The 26,076-nt window shown below is 36.9% G+C and overlaps 3 protein-coding genes across 3 annotated transcripts; 2 read left to right on the top strand and 1 right to left on the bottom strand.

Annotated features, from left to right (window-relative positions):
- Positions 1-17,145: 17,145 nt before the first annotated feature.
- LOC115767991 (calcyclin-binding protein) lies at positions 17,146-18,091 on the bottom strand. The gene is made up of 3 exons (XM_030712392.1): positions 17,999-18,091; positions 17,774-17,940; positions 17,146-17,702 (listed from the first exon to the last, which is right to left on the bottom strand). The coding sequence occupies exons 1-3, from the start codon at positions 18,011-18,013 to the stop codon at positions 17,198-17,200; spliced, it is 687 nt and encodes a 228-aa protein (XP_030568252.1). The 5' UTR covers positions 18,014-18,091; the 3' UTR covers positions 17,146-17,197.
- A 74-nt stretch (positions 18,092-18,165) lies between these two features.
- Positions 18,166-20,417, top strand: LOC115767990 (protein swallow). Its single transcript, XM_030712391.1, has 3 exons — positions 18,166-18,549; positions 18,612-19,484; positions 19,554-20,417. The coding sequence occupies exons 1-3, from the start codon at positions 18,318-18,320 to the stop codon at positions 20,057-20,059; spliced, it is 1,611 nt and encodes a 536-aa protein (XP_030568251.1). The 5' UTR covers positions 18,166-18,317; the 3' UTR covers positions 20,060-20,417.
- A 106-nt stretch (positions 20,418-20,523) lies between these two features.
- Positions 20,524-25,654, top strand: LOC115767989 (cell division cycle 7-related protein kinase). The gene is made up of 3 exons (XM_030712390.1): positions 20,524-21,663; positions 21,931-22,153; positions 23,981-25,654. Exons 1-3 carry the CDS (start codon positions 21,174-21,176, stop codon positions 25,551-25,553), a joined length of 2,286 nt encoding a protein of 761 aa, XP_030568250.1. The 5' UTR covers positions 20,524-21,173; the 3' UTR covers positions 25,554-25,654.
- Positions 25,655-26,076: the final 422 nt, after the last annotated feature.

The raw sequence follows: 26,076 nt of genomic DNA, 5'->3' as shown, positions 1-26,076 counted from the left end.
TTTATACCTTTTTTAATTCGTACGGATCCCTACTATCAATTGGCATTCAAACAAATTAAAATTCAGTGGGTTAAAAAAAGTTGTGGACAAAAAAACGAGTCGTTTTTAACATCAACCCTTTTTTATGATTTTTTGGAATATCTCGTCCAAATAATGTCAGATTTTGAAATTTTATACCATTTTGGACTCGTAAGGATCAGTACTATCGATTGGCATTAAGAAAATGAAAATCCAAATTTTGACCCAAATCGACCAAAAAGCAAGGGGTTACATCACGTTTTTTCTCAAATTCGGGGTTGGTTCGAAAATCAAAACTTTTTCGATGATTTTTATTGAATATCTCGAGTAAATATCGTCTGATTTTGAAATTTTATACCTTTTTTAATTCGTACGGATCCCTACTATCAATTGGCATTCAAACAAATTAAAATTCAGTGGGTTAAAAAAAGTTGTGGACAAAAAAACGAGTCGTTTTTAACATCAACCCTTTTTTATGATTTTTTGAAATATCTCGTCCAAATAATGTCAGATTTTAAAATTTTATACCATTTTGGACTCGTAAGGATCAGTACTATCGATTGGCATTAAGAAAATGAAAATCCAAATTTTGACCCAAATCGACCAAAAAGCAAGGGGTTACATCACGTTTTTTCTCAAATTCGGGGTTGGTTCGAAAATCAAAACTTTTTCGATGATTTTTATTGAATATCTCGGGTAAATATCGTCTGATTTTGAAATTTTATACCTTTTTTAATTCGTACGGATCCCTACTATCAATTGGCATTCAAACAAATTAAAATTCAGTGGGTTAAAAAAAGTTGTGGACAAAAAAACGAGTCGTTTTTAACATCAATCCTTTTTTATGATTTTTTGGAATATCTCGTCCAAATAATGTCAGATTTTGAAATTTTATACCATTTTGGACTCGTAAGGATCAGTACTATCGATTGGCATTAAGAAAATGAAAATCCAAATTTTGACCCAAATCGACCAAAAAGCAAGGGGTTACATCACGTTTTTTCTCAAATTCGGGGTTGGTTCGAAAATCAAAACTTTTTCGATGATTTTTATTGAATATCTCGAGTAAATATCGTCTGATTTTGAAATTTTATACCTTTTTTAATTCGTACGGATCCCTACTATCAATTGGCATTCAAACAAATTAAAATTCAGTGGGTTAAAAAAAGTTGTGGACAAAAAAACGAGTCGTTTTTAACATCAATCCTTTTTTATGATTTTTTGGAATATCTCGTCCAAATAATGTCAGATTTTGAAATTTTATACCATTTTGGACTCGTAAGGATCAGTACTATCGATTGGCATTAAGAAAATGAAAATCCAAATTTTGACCCAAATCGACCAAAAAGCAAGGGGTTACATCACGTTTTTTCTCAAATTCGGGGTTGGTTCGAAAATCAAAACTTTTTCGATGATTTTTATTGAATATCTCGAGTAAATATCGTCTGATTTTGAAATTTTATACCTTTTTTAATTCGTACGGATCCCTACTATCAATTGGCATTCAAACAAATTAAAATTCAGTGGGTTAAAAAAAGTTGTGGACAAAAAAACGAGTCGTTTTTAACATCAACCCTTTTTTATGATTTTTTGAAATATCTCGTCCAAATAATGTCAGATTTTGAAATTTTATACCATTTTGGACTCGTAAGGATCAGTACTATCGATTGGCATTAAGAAAATGAAAATCCAAATTTTGACCCAAATCGACCAAAAAGCAAGGGGTTACATCACGTTTTTTCTCAAATTCGGGGTTGGTTCGAAAATCAAAACTTTTTCGATGATTTTTATTGAATATCTCAAGTAAATATCGTCTGATTTTGAAATTTTATACCTTTTTTAATTCGTACGGATCCCTACTATCAATTGGCATTCAAACAAATTAAAATTCAGTGGGTTAAAAAAAGTTGTGGACAAAAAAACGAGTCGTTTTTAACATCAACCCTTTTTTATGATTTTTTGGAATATCTCGTCCAAATAATGTCAGATTTTGAAATTTTATACCATTTTGGACTCGTAAGGATCAGTACCATCGATTGGCATTAAGAAAATGAAAATCCAAATTTTGACCCAAATCGACCAAAAAGCAAGGGGTTACATCACGTTTTTTCTCAAATTCGGGGTTGGTTCGAAAATCAAAACTTTTTCGATGATTTTTATTGTATATCTCGAGTAAATATCGTCTGATTTTGAAATTTTATACCTTTTTTAATTCGTACGGATCCCTAAGATCAATTGGCATTCAAACAAATTAAAATTCAGTGGGTTAAAAAAAGTTGTGGACAAAAAAACGAGTCGTTTTTAACATCAACCCTTTTTTATGATTTTTTGAAATATCTCGTCCAAATAATGTCAGATTTTGAAATTTTATACCATTTTGGACTCGTAAGGATCAGTACTATCGATTGGCATTAAGAAAATGAAAATCCAAATTTTGACCCAAATCGACCAAAAAGCAAGGGGTTACATCACGTTTTTTCTCAAATTCGGGGTTGGTTCGAAAATCAAAACTTTTTCGATGATTTTTATTGAATATCTCGAGTAAATATCGTCTGATTTTGAAATTTTATACCTTTTTTAATTCGTACGGATCCCTACTATCAATTGGCATTCAAACAAATTAAAATTCAGTGGGTTAAAAAAAGTTGTGGACAAAAAAACGAGTCGTTTTTAACATCAACCCTTTTTTATGATTTTTTGAAATATCTCGTCCAAATAATGTCAGATTTTGAAATTTTATACCATTTTGGACTCGTAAGGATCAGTACTATCGATTGGCATTAAGAAAATGAAAATCCAAATTTTGACCCAAATCGACCAAAAAGCAAGGGGTTACATCACGTTTTTTCTCAAATTCGGGGTTGGTTCGAAAATCAAAACTTTTTCGATGATTTTTATTGAATATCTCGAGTAAATATCGTCTGATTTTGAAATTTTATACCATTTTGGACTCGTAAGGATCAGTACTATCGATTGGCATTAAGAAAATGAAAATCCAAATTTTGACCCAAATCGACCAAAAAGCAAGGGGTTACATCACGTTTTTTCTCAAATTCGGGGTTGGTTCGAAAATCAAAACTTTTTCGATGATTTTTATTGAATATCTCGAGTAAATATCGTCTGATTTTGAAATTTTATACCTTTTTTAATTCGTACGGATCCCTACTATCAATTGGCATTCAAACAAATTAAAATTCAGTGGGTTAAAAAAAGTTGTGGACAAAAAAACGAGTCGTTTTTAACATCAACCCTTTTTTATGATTTTTTGGAATATCTCGTCCAAATAATGTCAGATTTTGAAATTTTATACCATTTTGGACTCGTAAGGATCAGTACCATCGATTGGCATTAAGAAAATGAAAATCCAAATTTTGACCCAAATCGACCAAAAAGCAAGGGGTTACATCACGTTTTTTCTCAAATTCGGGGTTGGTTCGAAAATCAAAACTTTTTCGATGATTTTTATTGTATATCTCGAGTAAATATCGTCTGATTTTGAAATTTTATACCTTTTTTAATTCGTACGGATCCCTAAGATCAATTGGCATTCAAACAAATTAAAATTCAGTGGGTTAAAAAAAGTTGTGGACAAAAAAACGAGTCGTTTTTAACATCAACCCTTTTTTATGATTTTTTGAAATATCTCGTCCAAATAATGTCAGATTTTGAAATTTTATACCATTTTGGACTCGTAAGGATCAGTACTATCGATTGGCATTAAGAAAATGAAAATCCAAATTTTGACCCAAATCGACCAAAAAGCAAGGGGTTACATCACGTTTTTTCTCAAATTCGGGGTTGGTTCGAAAATCAAAACTTTTTCGATGATTTTTATTGAATATCTCGAGTAAATATCGTCTGATTTTGAAATTTTATACCATTTTGGACTCGTAAGGATCAGTACTATCGATTGGCATTAAGAAAATGAAAATCCAAATTTTGACCCAAATCGACCAAAAAGCAAGGGGTTACATCACGTTTTTTCTCAAATTCGGGGTTGGTTCGAAAATCAAAACTTTTTCGATGATTTTTATTGAATATCTCGAGTAAATATCGTCTGATTTTGAAATTTTATACCTTTTTTAATTCGTACGGATCCCTACTATCAATTGGCATTCAAACAAATTAAAATTCAGTGGGTTAAAAAAAGTTGTGGACAAAAAAACGAGTCGTTTTTAACATCAACCCTTTTTTATGATTTTTTGAAATATCTCGTCCAAATAATGTCAGATTTTAAAATTTTATACCATTTTGGACTCGTAAGGATCAGTACTATCGATTGGCATTAAGAAAATGAAAATCCAAATTTTGACCCAAATCGACCAAAAAGCAAGGGGTTACATCACGTTTTTTCTCAAATTCGGGGTTGGTTCGAAAATCAAAACTTTTTCGATGATTTTTATTGAATATCTCGAGTAAATATCGTCTGATTTTGAAATTTTATACCATTTTGGACTCGTAAGGATCAGTACCATCGATTGGCATTAAGAAAATGAAAATCCAAATTTTGACCCAAATCGACCAAAAAGCAAGGGGTTACATCACGTTTTTTCTCAAATTCGGGGTTGGTTCGAAAATCAAAACTTTTTCGATGATTTTTATTGAATATCTCGAGTAAATATCGTCTGATTTTGAAATTTTATACCTTTTTTAATTCGTACGGATCCCTACTATCAATTGGCATTCAAACAAATTAAAATTCAGTGGGTTAAAAAAAGTTGTGGACAAAAAAACGAGTCGTTTTTAACATCAATCCTTTTTTATGATTTTTTGGAATATCTCGTCCAAATAATGTCAGATTTTGAAATTTTATACCATTTTGGACTCGTAAGGATCAGTACTATCGATTGGCATTAAGAAAATGAAAATCCAAATTTTGACCCAAATCGACCAAAAAGCAAGGGGTCACATCACGTTTTTTCTCAAATTCGGGGTTGGTTCGAAAATCAAACCTTTTTCGATGATTTTTATTGAATATCTCGAGTAAATATCGTCTGATTTTGAAATTTTATACCTTTTTTAATTCGTACGGATCCCTACTATCAATTGGCATTCAAACAAATTAAAATTCAGTGGGTTAAAAAAAGTTGTGGACAAAAAAACGAGTCGTTTTTAACATCAATCCTTTTTTATGATTTTTTGGAATATCTCGTCCAAATAATGTCAGATTTTGAAATTTTATACCATTTTGGACTCGTAAGGATCAGTACTATCGATTGGCATTAAGAAAATGAAAATCCAAATTTTGACCCAAATCGACCAAAAAGCAAGGGGTTACATCACGTTTTTTCTCAAATTCGGGGTTGGTTCGAAAATCAAAACTTTTTCGATGATTTTTATTGAATATCTCGAGTAAATATCGTCTGATTTTGAAATTTTATACCTTTTTTAATTCGTACGGATCCCTACTATCAATTGGCATTCAAACAAATTAAAATTCAGTGGGTTAAAAAAAGTTGTGGACAAAAAAACGAGTCGTTTTTAACATCAACCCTTTTTTATGATTTTTTGAAATATCTCGTCCAAATAATGTCAGATTTTGAAATTGTATACCATTTTGGACTCGTAAGGATCAGTACTATCGATTGGCATTAAGAAAATGAAAATCCAAATTTTGACCCAAATCGACCAAAAAGCAAGGGGTTACATCACGTTTTTTCTCAAATTCGGGGTTGGTTCGAAAATCAAAACTTTTTCGATGATTTTTATTGAATATCTCGAGTAAATATCGTCTGATTTTGAAATTTTATACCTTTTTTAATTCGTATGGATCCCTACTATCAATTGGCATTCAAACAAATTAAAATTCAGTGGGTTAAAAAAAGTTGTGGACAAAAAAACGAGTCGTTTTTAACATCAACCCTTTTTTTATGATTTTTTGGAATATCTCGTCCAAATAATGTCAGATTTTGAAATTTTATACCATTTTGGACTCGTAAGGATCAGTACTATCGATTGGCATTAAGAAAATGAAAATCCAAATTTTGACCCAAATCGACCAAAAAGCAAGGGGTTACATCACGTTTTTTCTCAAATTCGGGGTTGGTTCGAAAATCAAAACTTTTTCGATGATTTTTATTGAATATCTCGAGTAAATATCGTCTGATTTTGAAATTTTATACCTTTTTTAATTCGTATGGATCCCTACTATCAATTGGCATTCAAACAAATTAAAATTCAGTGGGTTAAAAAAAGTTGTGGACAAAAAAACGAGTCGTTTTTAACATCAACCCTTTTTTATGATTTTTTGGAATATCTCGTCCAAATAATGTCAGATTTTGAAATTTTATACCATTTTGGACTCGTAAGGATCAGTACTATCGATTGGCATTAAGAAAATGAAAATCCAAATTTTGACCCAAATCGACCAAAAAGCAAGGGGTTACATCACGTTTTTTCTCAAATTCGGGGTTGGTTCGAAAATCAAAACTTTTTCGATGATTTTTATTGAATATCTCGAGTAAATATCGTCTGATTTTGAAATTTTATACCTTTTTTAATTCGTACGGATCCCTACTATCAATTGGCATTCAAACAAATTAAAATTCAGTGGGTTAAAAAAAGTTGTGGACAAAAAAACGAGTCGTTTTTAACATCAACCCTTTTTTATGATTTTTTGGAATATCTCGTCCAAATAATGTCAGATTTTGAAATTTTATACCATTTTGGACTCGTAAGGATCAGTACTATCGATTGGCATTAAGAAAATGAAAATCCAAATTTTGACCCAAATCGACCAAAAAGCAAGGGGTTACATCACGTTTTTTCTCAAATTCGGGGTTGGTTCGAAAATCAAAACTTTTTCGATGATTTTTATTGAATATCTCGAGTAAATATCGTCTGATTTTGAAATTTTATACCTTTTTTAATTCGTACGGATCCCTACTATCAATTGGCATTCAAACAAATTAAAATTCAGTGGGTTAAAAAAAGTTGTGGACAAAAAAACGAGTCGTTTTTAACATCAACCCTTTTTTATGATTTTTTGGAATATCTCGTCCAAATAATGTCAGATTTTGAAATTTTATACCATTTTGGACTCGTAAGGATCAGTACTATCGATTGGCATTAAGAAAATGAAAATCCAAATTTTGACCCAAATCGACCAAAAAGCAAGGGGTTACATCACGTTTTTTCTCAAATTCGGGGTTGGTTCGAAAATCAAAACTTTTTCGATGATTTTTATTGAATATCTCGAGTAAATATCGTCTGATTTTGAAATTTTATACCTTTTTTAATTCGTATGGATCCCTACTATCAATTGGCATTCAAACAAATTAAAATTCAGTGGGTTAAAAAAAGTTGTGGACAAAAAAACGAGTCGTTTTTAACATCAACCCTTTTTTATGATTTTTTGGAATATCTCGTCCAAATAATGTCAGATTTTGAAATTTTATACCATTTTGGACTCGTAAGGATCAGTACTATCGATTGGCATTAAGAAAATGAAAATCCAAATTTTGACCCAAATCGACCAAAAAGCAAGGGGTTACATCACGTTTTTTCTCAAATTCGGGGTTGGTTCGAAAATCAAAACTTTTTCGATGATTTTTATTGAATATCTCGAGTAAATATCGTCTGATTTTGAAATTTTATACCTTTTTTAATTCGTACGGATCCCTACTATCAATTGGCATTCAAACAAATTAAAATTCAGTGGGTTAAAAAAAGTTGTGGACAAAAAAACGAGTCGTTTTTAACATCAACCCTTTTTTATGATTTTTTGGAATATCTCGTCCAAATAATGTCAGATTTTGAAATTTTATACCATTTTGGACTCGTAAGGATCAGTACTATCGATTGGCATTAAGAAAATGAAAATCCAAATTTTGACCCAAATCGACCAAAAAGCAAGGGGTTACATCACGTTTTTTCTCAAATTCGGGGTTGGTTCGAAAATCAAAACTTTTTCGATGATTTTTATTGAATATCTCGAGTAAATATCGTCTGATTTTGAAATTTTATACCTTTTTTAATTCGTACGGATCCCTACTATCAATTGGCATTCAAACAAATTAAAATTCAGTGGGTTAAAAAAAGTTGTGGACAAAAAAAGGAGTCGTTTTTAACATCAACCCTTTTTTATGATTTTTTGAAATATCTCGTCCAAATAATGTCAGATTTTGAAATTTTATACCATTTTGGACTCGTAAGGATCAGTACTATCGATTGGCATTAAGAAAATGAAAATCCAAATTTTGACCCAAATCGACCAAAAAGCAAGGGGTTACATCACGTTTTTTCTCAAATTCGGGGTTGGTTCGAAAATCAAAACTTTTTCGATGATTTTTATTGAATATCTCGAGTAAATATCGTCTGATTTTGAAATTTTATACCTTTTTTAATTCGTACGGATCCCTACTATCAATTGGCATTCAAACAAATTAAAATTCAGTGGGTTAAAAAAAGTTGTGGACAAAAAAAACGAGTCGTTTTTAACATCAACCCTTTTTTATGATTTTTTGGAATATCTCGTCCAAAGAATGTCAGATTTTGAAATTTTATACCATTTTGGACTCGTAAGGTTGGACTCGGGGTTGGACTCGGGGTTGGTTCGAAAATCAAAACTTTTTCGATGATTTTTATTGAATATCTCGAGTAAATATCGTCTGATTTTGAAATTTTATACCTTTTTTAATTCGTACGGATCCCTACTATCAATTGGCATTCAAACAAATTAAAATTCAGTGGGTTAAAAAAAGTTGTGGACAAAAAAAACGAGTCGTTTTTAACATCAACCCTTTTTTATGATTTTTTGGAATATCTCGTCCAAAGAATGTCAGATTTTGAAATTTTATACCATTTTGGACTCGTAAGGTTGGACTCGGGGTTGGACTCGGGGTTGGTTCGAAAATCAAAACTTTTTCGATGATTTTTATTGAATATCTCGAGTAAATATCGTCTGATTTTGAAATTTTATACCTTTTTTAATTCGTACGGATCCCTACTATCAATTGGCATTCAAACAAATTAAAATTCAGTGGGTTAAAAAAAGTTGTGGACAAAAAAACGAGTCGTTTTTAACATCAACCCTTTTTTATGATTTTTTGGAATATCTCGTCCAAATAATGTCAGATTTTGAAATTTTATACCATTTTGGACTCGTAAGGATCAGTACTATCGATTGGCATTAAGAAAATGAAAATCCAAATTTTGACCCAAATCGACCAAAAAGCAAGGGGTTACATCACGTTTTTTCTCAAATTCGGGGTTGGTTCGAAAATCAAAATTTTTTCGATGATTTTTATTGAATATCTCGAGTAAATATCGTCTGATTTTGAAATTTTATACCTTTTTTAATTCGTACGGATCCCTACTATCAATTGGCATTCAAACAAATTAAAATTCAGTGGGTTAAAAAAAGTTGTGGACAAAAAAACGATTCGTTTTTAACATCAACCCTTTTTTATGATTTTTTGGAATATCTCGTCCAAATAATGTCAGATTTTGAAATTTTATACCATTTTGGACTCGTAAGGATCAGTACTATCGATTGGCATTAAGAAAATGAAAATCCAAATTTTGACCCAAATCGACCAAAAAGCAAGGGGTTACATCACGTTTTTTCTCAAATTCGGGGTTGGTTCGAAAATTAAAACTTTTTCGATGATTTTTATTGAATATCTCGAGTAAATATCGTCTGATTTTGAAATTTTATACCTTTTTTAATTCGTATGGATCCCTACTATCAATTGGCATTCAAACAAATTAAAATTCAGTGGGTTAAAAAAAGTTGTGGACAAAAAAACGAGTCGTTTTTAACATCAACCCTTTTTTATGATTTTTTGGAATATCTCGTCCAAATAATGTCAGATTTTGAAATTTTATACCATTTTGGACTCGTAAGGATCAGTACTATCGATTGGCATTAAGAAAATGAAAATCCAAATTTTGACCCAAATCGACCAAAAAGCAAGGGGTTACATCACGTTTTTTCTCAAATTCGGGGTTGGTTCGAAAATCAAAACTTTTTCGATGATTTTTATTGAATATCTCGAGTAAATATCGTCTGATTTTGAAATTTTATACCTTTTTTAATTCGTACGGATCCCTACTATCAATTGGCATTCAAACAAATTAAAATTCAGTGGGTTAAAAAAAGTTGTGGACAAAAAAACGAGTCGTTTTTAACATCAATCCTTTTTTATGATTTTTTGGAATATCTCGTCCAAATAATGTCAGATTTTGAAATTTTATACCATTTTGGACTCGTAAGGATCAGTACTATCGATTGGCATTAAGAAAATGAAAATCCAAATTTTGACCCAAATCGACCAAAAAGCAAGGGGTTACATCACGTTTTTTCTCAAATTCGGGGTTGGTTCGAAAATCAAAACTTTTTCGATGATTTTTATTGAATATCTCGAGTAAATATCGTCTGATTTTGAAATTTTATACCTTTTTTAATTCGTACGGATCCCTATTATCAATTGGCATTCAATCAAATTAAAATTCAGTGGGCTAAAAAAAGTTGTGGACAAAAAAACGAGTCGTTTTTAACATCAACCCTTTTTTATGATTTTTTGGAATATCTCGTCCAAATAATGTCAGATTTTGAAATTTTATACCATTTTGGACTCGTAAGGATCAGTACTATCGATTGGCATTAAGAAAATGAAAATCCAAATTTTGACCCAAATCGACCAAAAAGCAAGGGGTTACATCACGTTTTTTCTCAAATTCGGGGTTGGTTCGAAAATCAAAACTTTTTCGATGATTTTTATTGAATATCTCGAGTAAATATCGTCTGATTTTGAAATTTTATACCTTTTTTAATTCGTACGGATCCCTACTATCAATTGGCATTCAAACAAATTAAAATTCAGTGGGTTAAAAAAAGTTGTGGACAAAAAAACGAGTCGTTTTTAACATCAACCCTTTTTTATGATTTTTTGAAATATCTCGTCCAAATAATGTCAGATTTTGAAATTTTATACCATTTTGGACTCGTAAGGATCAGTACTATCGATTGGCATTAAGAAAATGAAAATCCAAATTTTGACCCAAATCGACCAAAAAGCAAGGGGTTACATCACGTTTTTTCTCAAATTCGGGGTTGGTTCGAAAATCAAAACTTTTTCGATGATTTTTATTGAATATCTCGAGTAAATATCGTCTGATTTTGAAATTTTATACCTTTTTTAATTCGTACGGATCCCCACTATCAATTGGCATTCAAACAAATTAAAATTCAGTGGGTTAAAAAAAGTTGTGGACAAAAAAACGAGTCGTTTTTAACATCAATCCTTTTTTATGATTTTTTGGAATATCTCGTCCAAATAATGTCAGATTTTGAAATTTTATACCATTTTGGACTCGTAAGGATCAGTACTATCGATTGGCATTAAGAAAATGAAAATCCAAATTTTGACCCAAATCGACCAAAAAGCAAGGGGTTACATCACGTTTTTTCTCAAATTCGGGGTTGGTTCGAAAATCAAAACTTTTTCGATGATTTTTATTGAATATCTCGAGTAAATATCGTCTGATTTTGAAATTTTATACCTTTTTTAATTCGTACGGATCCCTATTATCAATTGGCATTCAATCAAATTAAAATTCAGTGGGCTAAAAAAAGTTGTGGACAAAAAAACGAGTCGTTTTTAACATCAACCCTTTTTTATGATTTTTTGGAATATCTCGTCCAAATAATGTCAGATTTTGAAATTTTATACCATTTTGGACTCGTAAGGATCAGTACTATCGATTGGCATTAAGAAAATGAAAATCCAAATTTTGACCCAAATCGACCAAAAAGCAAGGGGTTACATCACGTTTTTTCTCAAATTCGGGGTTGGTTCGAAAATCAAAACTTTTTCGATGATTTTTATTGAATATCTCGAGTAAATATCGTCTGATTTTGAAATTTTATACCTTTTTTAATTCGTACGGATCCCTACTATCAATTGGCATTCAAACAAATTAAAATTCAGTGGGTTAAAAAAAGTTGTGGACAAAAAAACGAGTCGTTTTTAACATCAACCCTTTTTTATGATTTTTTGAAATATCTCGTCCAAATAATGTCAGATTTTGAAATTTTATACCATTTTGGACTCGTAAGGATCAGTACTATCGATTGGCATTAAGAAAATGAAAATCCAAATTTTGACCCAAATCGACCAAAAAGCAAGGGGTTACATCACGTTTTTTCTCAAATTCGGGGTTGGTTCGAAAATCAAAACTTTTTCGATGATTTTTATTGAATATCTCGAGTAAATATCGTCTGATTTTGAAATTTTATACCTTTTTTAATTCGTACGGATCCCTACTATCAATTGGCATTCAAACAAATTAAAATTCAGTGGGTTAAAAAAAGTTGTGGACAAAAAAACGAGTCGTTTTTAACATCAACCCTTTTTTATGATTTTTTGGAATATCTCGTCCAAATAATGTCAGATTTTGAAATTTTATACCATTTTGGACTCGTAAGGTTGGACTCGGGGTTGGACTCGGGGTTGGTTCGAAAATCAAAACTTTTTCGATGATTTTTATTGAATATCTCGAGTAAATATCGACTGATTTTGAAATTTTATACCTTTTTTAATTCGTACTGATCCCTACTATCAATTGGCATTCAAACAAATTAAAATTCAGTGGGTTAAAAAAAGTTGTGGACAAAAAAACGAGTCGTTTTTAACATCAACCCTTTTTTATGATTTTTTGGAATATCTCGTCCAAATAATGTCAGATTTTGAAATTTTATACCATTTTGGACTCGTAAGGATCAGTACTATCGATTGGCATTAAGAAAATGAAAATCCAAATTTTGACCCAAATCGACCAAAAAGCAAGGGGTTACATCACGTTTTTTCTCAAATTCGGGGTTGGTTCGAAAATCAAAACTTTTTCGATGATTTTTATTGAATATCTCGAGTAAATATCGTCTGATTTTGAAATTTTATACCTTTTTTAATTCGTACGGATCCCTACTATCAATTGGCATTCAAACAAATTAAAATTCAGTGGGTTAAAAAAAGTTGTGGACAAAAAAACGATTCGTTTTTAACATCAACCCTTTTTTATGATTTTTTGGAATATCTCGTCCAAATAATGTCAGATTTTGAAATTTTATACCATTTTGGACTCGTAAGGATCAGTACTATCGATTGGCATTAAGAAAATGAAAATCCAAATTTTGACCCAAATCGACCAAAAAGCAAGGGGTTACATCACGTTTTTTCTCAAATTCGGGGTTGGTTCGAAAATCAAAACTTTTTCGATGATTTTTATTGAATATCTCGAGTAAATATCGTCTGATTTTGAAATTTTATACCTTTTTTAATTCGTACGGATCCCTACTATCAATTGGCATTCAAACAAATTAAAATTCAGTGGGTTAAAAAAAGTTGTGGACAAAAAAACGATTCGTTTTTAACATCAACCCTTTTTTATGATTTTTTGGAATATCTCGTCCAAATAATGTCAGATTTTGAAATTTTATACCATTTTGGACTCGTAAGGATCAGTACTATCGATTGGCATTAAGAAAATGAAAATCCAAATTTTGACCCAAATCGACCAAAAAGCAAGGGGTTACATCACGTTTTTTCTCAAATTCGGGGTTGGTTCGAAAATCAAAACTTTTTCGATGATTTTTATTGAATATCTCGAGTAAATATCGACTGATTTTGAAATTTTATACCTTTTTTGATTCGTACGGATCCCTACTATCAATTGGCATTCAAACAAATTAAAATTCAGTGGGTTAAAAAAAGTTGTGGACAAAAAAACGAGTCGTTTTTAACATCAACCCTTTTTTATGATTTTTTGGAATATCTCGTCCAAATAATGTCAGATTTTGAAATTTTATACCATTTTGGACTCGTAAGGATCAGTACTATCGATTGGCATTAAGAAAATGAAAATCCAAATTTTGACCCAAATCGACCAAAAAGCAAGGGGTTACATCACGTTTTTTCTCAAATTCGGGGTTGGTTCGAAAATCAAAACTTTTTCGATGATTTTTATTGAATATCTCGAGTAAATATCGTCTGATTTTGAAATTTTATACCTTTTTTAATTCGTACGGATCCCTACTATCAATTGGCATTCAAACAAATTAAAATTCAGTGGGTTAAAAATAGTTGTGGACAAAAAAACGAGTCGTTTTTAACATCAACCCTTTTTTATGATTTTTTGGAATATCTCGTCCAAATAATGTCAGATTTTGAAATTTTATACCATTTTGGACTCGTAAGGTTGGACTCGGGGTTGGACTCGGGGTTGGTTCGAAAATCAAAACTTTTTCGATGATTTTTATTGAATATCTCGAGTAAATATCGACTGATTTTGAAATTTTATACCTTTTTTAATTCGTACTGATCCCTACTATCAATTGGCATTCAAACAAATTAAAATTCAGTGGGTTAAAAAAAGTTGTGGACAAAAAAACGAGTCGTTTTTAACATCAACCCTTTTTTATGATTTTTTGGAATATCTCGTCCAAATAATGTCAGATTTTGAAATTTTATACCATTTTGGACTCGTAAGGATCAGTACTATCGATTGGCATTAAGAAAATGAAAATCCAAATTTTGACCCAAATCGACCAAAAAGCAAGGGGTTACATCACGTTTTTTCTCAAATTCGGGGTTGGTTCGAAAATCAAAACTTTTTCGATGATTTTTATTGAATATCTCGAGTAAATATCGTCTGATTTTGAAATTTTATACCTTTTTTAATTCGTACGGATCCCTACTATCAATTGGCATTCAAACAAATTAAAATTCAGTGGGTTAAAAAAAGTTGTGGACAAAAAAACGATTCGTTTTTAACATCAACCCTTTTTTATGATTTTTTGGAATATCTCGTCCAAATAATGTCAGATTTTGAAATTTTATACCATTTTGGACTCGTAAGGATCAGTACTATCGATTGGCATTAAGAAAATGAAAATCCAAATTTTGACCCAAATCGACCAAAAAGCAAGGGGTTACATCACGTTTTTTCTCAAATTCGGGGTTGGTTCGAAAATCAAAACTTTTTCGATGATTTTTATTGAATATCTCGAGTAAATATCGTCTGATTTTGAAATTTTATACCTTTTTTAATTCGTACGGATCCCTACTATCAATTGGCATTCAAACAAATTAAAATTCAGTGGGTTAAAAAAAGTTGTGGACAAAAAAACGATTCGTTTTTAACATCAACCCTTTTTTATGATTTTTTGGAATATCTCGTCCAAATAATGTCAGATTTTGAAATTTTATACCATTTTGGACTCGTAAGGATCAGTACTATCGATTGGCATTAAGAAAATGAAAATCCAAATTTTGACCCAAATCGACCAAAAAGCAAGGGGTTACATCACGTTTTTTCTCAAATTCGGGGTTGGTTCGAAAATCAAAACTTTTTCGATGATTTTTATTGAATATCTCGAGTAAATATCGACTGATTTTGAAATTTTATACCTTTTTTGATTCGTACGGATCCCTACTATCAATTGGCATTCAAACAAATTAAAATTCAGTGGGTTAAAAAAAGTTGTGGACAAAAAAACGAGTCGTTTTTAACATCAACCCTTTTTTATGATTTTTTGGAATATCTCGTCCAAATAATGTCAGATTTTGAAATTTTATACCATTTTGGACTCGTAAGGATCAGTACTATCGATTGGCATTAAGAAAATGAAAATCCAAATTTTGACCCAAATCGACCAAAAAGCAAGGGGTTACATCACGTTTTTTCTCAAATTCGGGGTTGGTTCGAAAATCAAAACTTTTTCGATGATTTTTATTGAATATCTCGAGTAAATATCGTCTGATTTTGAAATTTTATACCTTTTTTAATTCGTACGGATCCCTACTATCAATTGGCATTCAAACAAATTAAAATTCAGTGGGTTAAAAAAAGTTGTGGACAAAAAAACGAGTCGTTTTTAACATCAACCCTTTTTTATGATTTTTTGGAATATCTCGTCCAAATAATGTCAGATTTTGAAATTTTATACCATTTTGGACTCGTAAGGATCAGTACTATCGATTGGCATTAAGAAAATGAAAATCCAAATTTTGACCCAAATCGACCAAAAAGCAAGGGGTTACATCACGTTTTTTCTCAAATTCGGGGTTGGTTCGAAAATCAAAACTTTTTCGATGATTTTTATTGAATATCTCGAGTAAATATCGTCTGATTTTGAAATTTTATACCTTTAATTCGTACGGATCCCTACTATCAATTGGCATTCAAACAAATTAAAATTCAGTGGGTTAAAAAAAGTTGTGGACAAAAAAACGATTCGTTTTTAACATCAACCCTTTTTTATGATTTTTTGGAATATCTCGTCCAAATAATGTCAGATTTTGAAATTTTATACCATTTTGGACTCGTAAGGATCAGTACTATCGATTGGCATTAAGAAAATGAAAATCCAAATTTTGACCCAAATCGACCAAAAAGCAAGGGGTTACATCACGTTTTTTCTCAAAATCGGGGTTGGTTCGATCTGATCAAATCTTTCAACAAGAACATTATATTGATTTGAATCACAAGAATTGAATTAGTAATTTAAAAGTGTAAACCATAAAAACAAACAAAAACACATGCATTTCGGCATATTCTATTTGCAACAAGAACATTATATTGATTTGAATCACAAGAATTGAATTAGTAATTTAAAAGTGTAAACCATAAAAACAAACAAAAACACATGCATTTCGGCATATTCTATTTGCAGCTCATAATCTAAGAAATCTTCCTGCATGTCTCGACTGCAAATCTAGCGTAGCGAATTAGTTGGAAAGTCTGACAGAGAACATATTGCCTTAATTATAGAAATGGAGTCAATTATAGAGGACGTTGCGGAGCAAACCCGTTATGCCCCACTGAGATGTTTCACGCAAAACAAGTGCGCGTCGTGCTCACCTGTTGCCAAGGTAAATTAGCGCACGCATCTGTAACTAATTGGGAATAATCTGAATTTTTCACCCAACGATATTTAAATATGCGTTATGGAGTGCCATAGCAGTGATCTTTCGTTAGGCCACAAATTATATATATACAGCACATGGCTGCATTTTTATCGATAATCGAATGCATCACTGATTGACTGAAAGAGAAAACAGATAATTGAATGCGCACTTTGTTCACACATGAAAAGCTTAGGCATGTGTATGGAGTATCAAATATATATTTTATATAATGTATTTCGTTGTTGGACTCATTTAAAACTAAATACTAATTATAAATCGCCGAGATTGCCGAGACCGCCAACTTCCGAGCCAAAGCGTGCCTTATCCTGGCTCTCGGTCCAGGCTTTCGCAATCATTTGCTTTGTTTTTGAATTGCCGCTGTTGTACATTTTCTTCATGATGTTGACCAGAGCACCCTCGGGATTCTCGCTCTCTTTGGCCAGCTCGTTGTCCTGCTTCTGCTTTAGTCGCTTCTGTATGGACGTCAGCACGTCCCAGCTCTGCCCCTCCTCGACCTTTTTCAGATATATCGCCACCATGTCCGTTTTCAGCTTGCGGTAACTCTTCTCAATGTCGATGGCATAAAGCAGGTTGTTGACAGTCAGACCGAAGTCTTTGCCATTAAGATCGCTCACGTGCAGCTGCAAGGAGTGATCCGTGTACTTGACGGTGACCGCCTCCTCGGCGCAATTCTGTACGCCGTTGAGTGTTATAAATAATTTGACAAATTTGGAGCTCTGATCCCAGCCGTAATCCGTCAGCTCATGCAGATATCTGCAGTGCATGAGAATATTCAATTAAATTGCCAAAATGTATATATGTATGTATGTCCAGCAAGAACTTACCGCTTGGAATCTGCGCCAGCTTGCCGCTCAGCCGCCAGTCGTGCTTTTATCTCCAAATTGATTATTTCGCGCTCCGCCTCGGCTTTGGCCTGGGTTAGCGCGCCTTTAACACGCGCACTTTTCGCGTGCTCCAGCAATGCGGCGCACTCGGCGACATCGGCCTTCAGCTGTATGCGAAAATTACATACATATATAGGTCTGTGGATACATGTCACTGACACTCACCTGTTCGAGGGACATTTTGTTAGACTTAGTACAAAATTAAGGTTTGTCAGAAATAGGTGCAAGTGATTCGTAGAAAATTCGAGCAATAGTGACGCCGGCTTATGGAAGTGTCGTCTGAATATATCGATAGCTGAACACTTAAAGTTGGCGCTGGTATCGATATTGCCAAAAATACTGGAAAGGAACTGGCATCGATTGACCAATTGAATGAGCGGAACCAGTTAAATTTCCTTATTGTTGGCAATGCTGCTCGTAACGGTGCTATTCCAATTTTGCAATCCTGGACGACAATTAATGTGCGAAATTTGTGTCTTGAAAAATGAGTTTGCAGGATGAAAGCTTTCCCGCCGATGATCTGTTCGATAAGCTAAACGCGACAGCGGCCAGCCAAGGCACAAGTCTTAGCTATCAGCGACAATATGCACTGGATCTCGATGACCCCGATAACCTCGAGCGACATCCGTCGCCATTTTTGAACAGCGACTGCTCGGAGAAGACCTGCGCCAGCGATCCGGTTGGCCTGGAGCACGATCATAATCAGCCCAAGCACGGTGAGTAAGAGAGCGCACTTACCACAGCCACTTAATTTGACTTGGTTTGGTTGGATTGCCAGAAAATGCGGCGAGCAATAAAGGCCACCACGCCGACAGGCACATACAGCTGGGAAGTGGACGCAGCAGCAAAGCGGTTTCCTATCAGGATATCCATTCGGCGTATACGAAACGTCGCTACAAGCATGTCACCAGCAAAGTGAGCAAATACATAGCGGACATTAACGACCAGGAGAAGCAGCGTCGCACTACGGCCGGCACATTTCAACGGCATCGTTCCATGCCAGAATCGCTGACACCACGTGGCGGTGCCGAGGATCAGCAGAAGCTGGATGAGTCGCTGACAAACAGCAGCGGCACGGACCAGCATATGCGCGACGAGAGCTACGAGCGGCTCATCAACGAAAAGGAGAGCCTACAGTGGCACAACAAGATGCTGGAGAAGCAGCTCTACGAACGAATCGACGCCAACATTCTCTTAAGGAACAACTTTGAGCTTATACGCACCGAGCTAACCGACTGCAAGGACAAGCTGAAGCGTCAAACAGCCTTGGTCGTTAGTGGTGCTGGGCATGCATTTGGTGCTGGTGGCCATTCGGTTCGTTCCCAGATCTATTGCCACGCCTTGCCTAATGTGCGCGTGACAAAGGCCACACAAACTGATCTGCCAGTGATTACGGGGCACATGTCCAATCTGTCCGATCTATCCGATATGCCCGCTATAGCGGCCAATGCAACGCCGCATCCCAATGCGAATCTACATGATCTAACGTACGACAGCAGCGCGGGCTCCATTGAAATACCGCTGCTTAGCGTGCCGCCCGCGATTCGCCAGCCAAAGCTGACCAAATCGTTGAAGAAGAGCGGCCATATAAAGCCGCTCTCCCTGAACTTTAGCAACGATAGCGCCGATGTGGATGCCCATGGGCATGCAGGTAGGCACTGCTTTTTAATGGCCATACATCAGGCAGAGATCATTAAAGTCGCTTACTTTTCAATTACAGCTGGGGAGGACGTTAATGGAAACTTGCAGCCAACTAGCTCCAACCGGGCGACTACTAACAATTCGGGCAGCAGCCATCCCAGCAGCAATGATTCGGCCATTGACATTGAGGGTCACGAGCTACGTTCACCGCAACCGAAGTTCGGACATCAGGCCATCAATTTTGCGCCCATGCTAAACTGGAGCCAGCGCGAGGGCATCATTTGCTTTGAGAAAACGAGCAATCGAGTGATGGAGCTGGTGCCCTTGAATACACACGAGCCAGACAATGGCAATACCAATACCAATAACAGCAGCTCAAGCATCAGCCAGTTTAGTATGCAGCAGTACAGGACCTATGCACATATTGGCCAAAGGAAGAGATCCCTTGCTGCCCGCATGCTGCGTCTGTTTGGGCCCTGTGCACGATGTGATGATCCCAATCAGATGGATGCCAGCAATGCCACATATACGGTGGGCATTCCGCTGTTGCCCAACGATTCCACGCGTTCGCATAATTTGCGTTGATTTGCATTTAATTTTTTTTTTTCTGTTTCCTCATTATTTGTATTGTATTTATTTAGTGTTTAACACGCTGGCGTTTTCAATGGTTCGCGAACGAACGTTTCTATTTTTAACCATATCCAATAATTGCATTATTGTATTTTTATGTTTTAGTCCATATTTGTAAGTACGTATGCCATGTATTCAACTACCTGCGATGTCTCTCTCATGTCGATTTGCTTTTTATAGTCTTAGTTTAGTGTCAACCTAATAAAAAAGTGTATCTCGATTCTAATTGTATTGCAAATTTAAATTGTCGCGCACTCTTAAACGATTAATTATCGATAGGTAATGGTGCGGTCAAGCGATATACCAGCGTTAACAACACTGAAATCAGCTGCTCGCCGTTTATCGCTGTTGAATTGTCAAATAATTGTAATGGCCTGTCAGGCATAGAGTAAGCAACTTGCTCTATGGTCGCATTTAATTTAATAAAAACGGAAAGTTCGAGAGGCAAGTGAACAAGTCCCGCTGATATTCGCCAAAAATCGTGCGTCTTTCGCTCTACACAGGCGAGTGACAGCGGGAGCGGCAGATGCAGCAGCAACAGCAACAGCAACAGCAGCAGCAATACCAGTACCAGAGACGGAGACGGAGCCAAGCAAACAGAATCGGAAGCGAGTAAAAAAAGTAAGCGGCTCGAATTTTGGCATTGCTGTGAGAAGCAAAACGTAGCGGCCTGTGTGCCAGTAATATTACAGCGCTCAACAGTTTCGTTTGGATGAAATAATAACAACAAAAAAATATACAAAATTTTATCAGCTAAATTCAACCGATCAAATATATTCGCAAGTTTCGGCCAAATTTTCCATGTATTTATAGAACCAAAACAGCCATTCCACCCAGAGGCAAGAGGGCGGCAATACAAAAACAAAAAAAAACTAAATTTAAAAAAAAAACGGCTAGCACAATAAAGAAAACAAAAAACGAATTAGAAAAAAAGTACCGTGCGTGATTTGTAAAGTGTGGCCAAATTACTCGAACTTCATACTACTCTGCCCATAAGCCAGCTCAGGCAGATGCTGCTCCTGATTAAACCAACGTCAACAACAACAACAACAACCACAACGCCTGAACAATGGAAAAGCGCATTAAATCTGGCAACGGCCGCTGCGACAATAACACGGTCGTGGCGGCTGCACCAGCTACCAAAATCAATGTGAACCACAACAAACCGCAGCAGCTGGCCACAAATACAACAACAACAAGAACAATAGCCGCCGATGGCAACTCTAGTTCCAAGTTGGCAGCCGCGTTTCGGAATATCAGAGTCAATGTGCAGCCCAGCAGAGGCATGCACTCTTGGCCGCGTCAGGACGAGCAGACGGTTCAGGCAACAACTGCAGCGATTTCAGCTGCACGCGCCCGCGTAGAGGCAGCAGCAGCAGCAGCAGCAAACGCAACAACAACAGCAGCAGCAGCAACAACAACAACGATAATAATAAACAACAAACAGAGCAACAATGTTGTGAAGCTGCAGAAGCATCCATCCTCAGTGTTGGCAATCGCCGAACAATATGCAACGATTGCGGCCAATTACAGGACGAAGCCACGCAACAAAAGTGACGGTAGGCAACCATCTTGATTTTAGATTTGTGTGCGTTTCTTTGTATTTCCATGGCAGCACTGAATATTGTATGCGTAGCTGTATGTGTGTGTGTGTGTCTGTGTGTGTCATTTCAAATCTATTTTTATGCACAACTCGTGCTAGCTTAGTTCGTAAGCGAGTGGAAGAGAGAGTGAGAGAGAGAGAGAGGTGGAGAGAGTGCTGCCAGATTTGATTAAATTGCCATTTTGTAATGCACATTAATAATTGATAATTGTTCAACTTGCAGAGGCCATCAACGATCTGCTGCTGCGCATACCGGACATTGCACAAATATTCGATGTACAGAGCCGCATCGGTAACGGTACATTCAGCACTGTGCTGCTGGCGACGCTCAAGCGGGAGGCACAGCTGCCGGACAGCATGCGTCGCAAGTTTGCGATCAAACATCATATACCCACCAGCCATCCCGATCGCATTATGAAGGAGCTGCAGTGCATGACAGATATGGGGTATGTCTAATAACATAATTCATTGGCTAATTCAAATGCCAAGCAAAACGTTAATAATTCCTCAATGTGTGTCGGCCTGTGCCGCATTTCCATTGAGAGCGTCACGAACGACGTCAGCCGCTCGCAGCAGACGTATCTTGTCATACGTATCTTACATACGTCATTGCACTTTATTTAAGTTGCCGTGGTCATCGATTGCTTCGACGTTTATTACACTTTCACACACCATTCACGTGCCACCTTCTTCTCTTCTTCTTAGTTACACCATCGCCGCTCTCACTCGCTCTCATGTGCGAATTGCTGCTCATGTAATATTTGTTTACAAATCTTGCAAATACATTTCATATGCGCACACTTACATGCATAGATTAGTCTGTGCAGACGTAAATACACTTATATGCACGTACACACACACACACATGCAGACACACACACACTCATAAAGATTGTTGCTTAAGAGCTTTGCCATTTGCGCAAAGTGGGCAATTTGGACTTGACGTATTTTGCATATCCTTCCACCGCCTTCCAATAAGTATCGATTACACAATTTTGCGTTTGCGTATTATCGATAATCTCGTGCTGCTTAGCGAGATTAGATAAGCAATACATACGTAATATGTTATTTATACTTGTACATGTGTGCAAGTGTGTGTGTGTTGTGCATATCACACTGTGCGATGACGTAGAAAAGCAAAAAACAAAAAAAAACAGTTCAATTCCGCTTTGAACTACCTTGGGCAAGGTTATCGCCAAAATGTGCCTAAATGGCAACCAGCTTAAGTTCCGCTAGGGTTCTTGCATTATTTATGGCCAACGAGCTCGCGCGAGAGCGAGAGAAAGCGAACATATTTGAGAGCATATGACAGTCTTTGCGTGGGCCGCGTGGGTGGGGGGTGGGGGAGGGCTAGCCAGACAACCGGCCGGCCGGTCGGTCGGTCAGACGCCGACTGGACTGATGCCTCTCTCTCGCTCTTTCTCTTTCTCGCGTGTATCTGCGCCTGTATATGTACATATATCTATCCCTATTCGTTCAATTTGCGCAAATTCCGTTGCCCAATTGCGTCACAGCGCTGATAATTATGATTGGGAGACGGGGATTTGGTCGTGCGCAATGCCCGGCGAATAATCATCGCTGTGACGTCGGTAGACCAGACCGGGCAACCCGACCGACCATCCGACCGGCCATCGACGTGGGCGACCTCTGCACGGCTTGAAATATGGAAACCGGGAGACCCAATGAGCTCATCTCGAGTTCCTCTTTTCGCTGTGTATATTTATCATTAGTAAATGCGCGCAGCATCGATTTATAGAGCTGTTAATATTATTAATAATGAGTTTCTCACATTAGCAACAAATTAAACGAAGATGTGTGTTCATTCTCTTAACCCTTATTGTGCTCTAGGCCATATTTTGCACGCGAACATCTACAGCCTCGAAGACAGACCTTTTCTCACCCTTAACTTAATTTCTTCCTTTATGCAAAAGTCCTTAGTCCGATATTTATATCTATTCTTGGTTTTCTCATGAACCAACTCCAGGTCCGACAAGGGTACAATTCGTAAATCTGGTTTTCTATAACTTCATATATATACTCAGGTTTTGGTTCGTCAGATTTTCCTTGGCACTTGGCCTCGGCAACCAAATAATCCAGTCTAAGATTGGGAAACGTAAAAATCGATTTTGGAAATTGTTCTTTGAAATTTCAAACTGGAAAAGTCTAAGATTAGCGATTGTTCTCTCTTATCTCTTATCTCTCGCCTCCGCTCTCTTCTTGCTCCTCTTGTCACTTCTCTGATCTGATCTCTTCTCTGCTCTTTCATTTTGCAGGGGCACCGACAACGTTGTGGGCATCCACTGCTGTTTGCGCTGCGAGGCGTCGGCGGCATTCGTGATGCCCTATATGCCGCACGATCGTTTCCATGATTTCTATACCAAGATGGAGGTGCCGGAGATCCGTTTGTATATGCGTAACCTGCTGTTGGCGCTGCGGCATGTCCACAAGTTCAACATAATTCATCGCGATGTGAAGCCCAGCAACTTTCTGTACAATCGACGGCAGGGCCAGTTTCTGCTCGTGGACTTTGGCCTGGCGCAGCATGTGAATCTAAGCGGCGGCCCAACCAGCATAACTGCCTCCCAGCAGCAACAGCAACAGCAGCAGCAGCAGCAGCAGCAGCTGGCGGCCAGCAACAGCAAGCGACCACGCGATGCCTCTGGACAGCAGCAGCAGCTGGCGGCATCAGCAGCAGCAACTGCATCGGAGGCGGCACTTGGAGGCGCGGTCAAGCGGATGCGGCTCAACGATGATAGCAATGCCAGCAACTGGAACAAGATGCCGCTCAAGCCGGTCAACGAGATTGCGCAGAGCGCCAAGTGCGATGCCAAACAGAGTCTCACTGAGATCGCGCCCGACACACAGCAACAGCCGGCGCCGCCGACGGGACCGGGACAGGCACAGGCACAGTCCGTGCAGCCGGCGGAGTCGAGCGTGGCGACCAGCAGCAGCAAGTACAACACGAATCGCATTGCTGGCGGCGGCGTCGGTGGCGCCGGCGGCGCCGGCGGCGGCAATGCAAAATGCTATTGCTTTGCGAATCCGTCCGTTTGCATCAACTGCCTTATGAAGAAGGAGGTGCATGCGTCGCGAGCGGGCACGCCCGGCTATAGGCCGCCCGAGGTGCTGCTCAAGTATGCGGATCAGACAACCGCCGTGGATATATGGGCAGCGGGCGTCATCTTCTTGTCGATACTATCCTCCGTCTATCCGTTCTTTAAGGCGCCCAACGACTTTGTCGCTCTGGCCGAGATCGTGACCATCTTTGGTGATCGCGCCATACGCAAAACGGCCCTGGCCCTGGAGCGCATGGTGACGCTTAGCCAGCGCTCGAAGCCGCTCAATTTGCGCAAGCTGTGCCTGCGCTTCCGGCATCGTCTCATCTTCAGTGACCAGCAGATGGTGCGCAAGCACGAATCACCCGACGGCCGGATCGATGTGTGCAAGAACTGTGATCAATATTTCTTTAATTGCCTCTGCGAGGAGAGCCCCTATGTGACCGAGCCGCTCGATCCGTACGAATGTTTTCCGGCCAGCGCCTACGATCTGCTCAGCCGCCTGCTCGAGATCAATCCGCACAAGCGCATCACCGCCGAACAGGCGCTCAATCATCCCTTCTTCACCGAGCAGCCGACAGTTCCGGCTGTGCCCGCTGCCGTTGCCGCCAAACTGCGCACCGAGGCGCCCAAGCAAATGACGCGCAGGCGCGCCACCAAAGCGGCAGCGGGAGCGGGAGCTGCAGCTGCAATTGAAGCTGGAGCGGGAACGGGAACGGGAGCGGGAGCCAGAGCGGCAGCTGCTTCACCAGCCGCTGAGCAGCCGCAACAAACTCTAAACAAACTGTGAAAACTAGTCGAAAACCCTTTGATAACCTCTAGAGCTTAGGATATATATCTATATATATATATACATACATTTTTTTTTTGGCCAGTGTCGGGCATAGTTTATATGTATTTACAAACACACACGCACACAAACACACAATCGTGCCTGTACATACATACGCACATCCTTAATACACACAGCAGCACACACACACACACACATCACACACACACACTGCCCAGTAATCATCCTAGTTCCATGCATATCTTCACGGAGAATTACGAGAGAGGATCACAAAGTATAAAGGGACATATAAAACTCAAAAATTGCCGCTCCCGGTCGCAAATACTTAAACAAATAAAAACCAAAAAAAAAAAAAAAAAAAACAGAAATATTTATAGGAAAATCACACAAAAAACCAAACACACAAAGATCATATACCTCAGCAATGTTTTGAGCGCTCGTTCTTATATTCAAAGTCTAAATCAAATCCGTTTGGTTTTCGGATAACCCATTTTATGTACACAAAAAAAAAAAAAAAAAT

The sequence above is a fragment of the Drosophila novamexicana genome, unplaced genomic scaffold, assembly GCF_003285875.2.
Source record: "Drosophila novamexicana strain 15010-1031.04,08,12 unplaced genomic scaffold, DnovRS2.1 tig00001554-arrow-arrow-pilon, whole genome shotgun sequence".
In the NCBI taxonomy this organism is placed as follows: Eukaryota; Metazoa; Arthropoda; class Insecta; order Diptera; family Drosophilidae; genus Drosophila; species Drosophila novamexicana.
The sequence above is the reverse complement of the archived record's forward strand: the minus strand, read 5'-3'. Positions and strand labels throughout refer to the sequence as shown.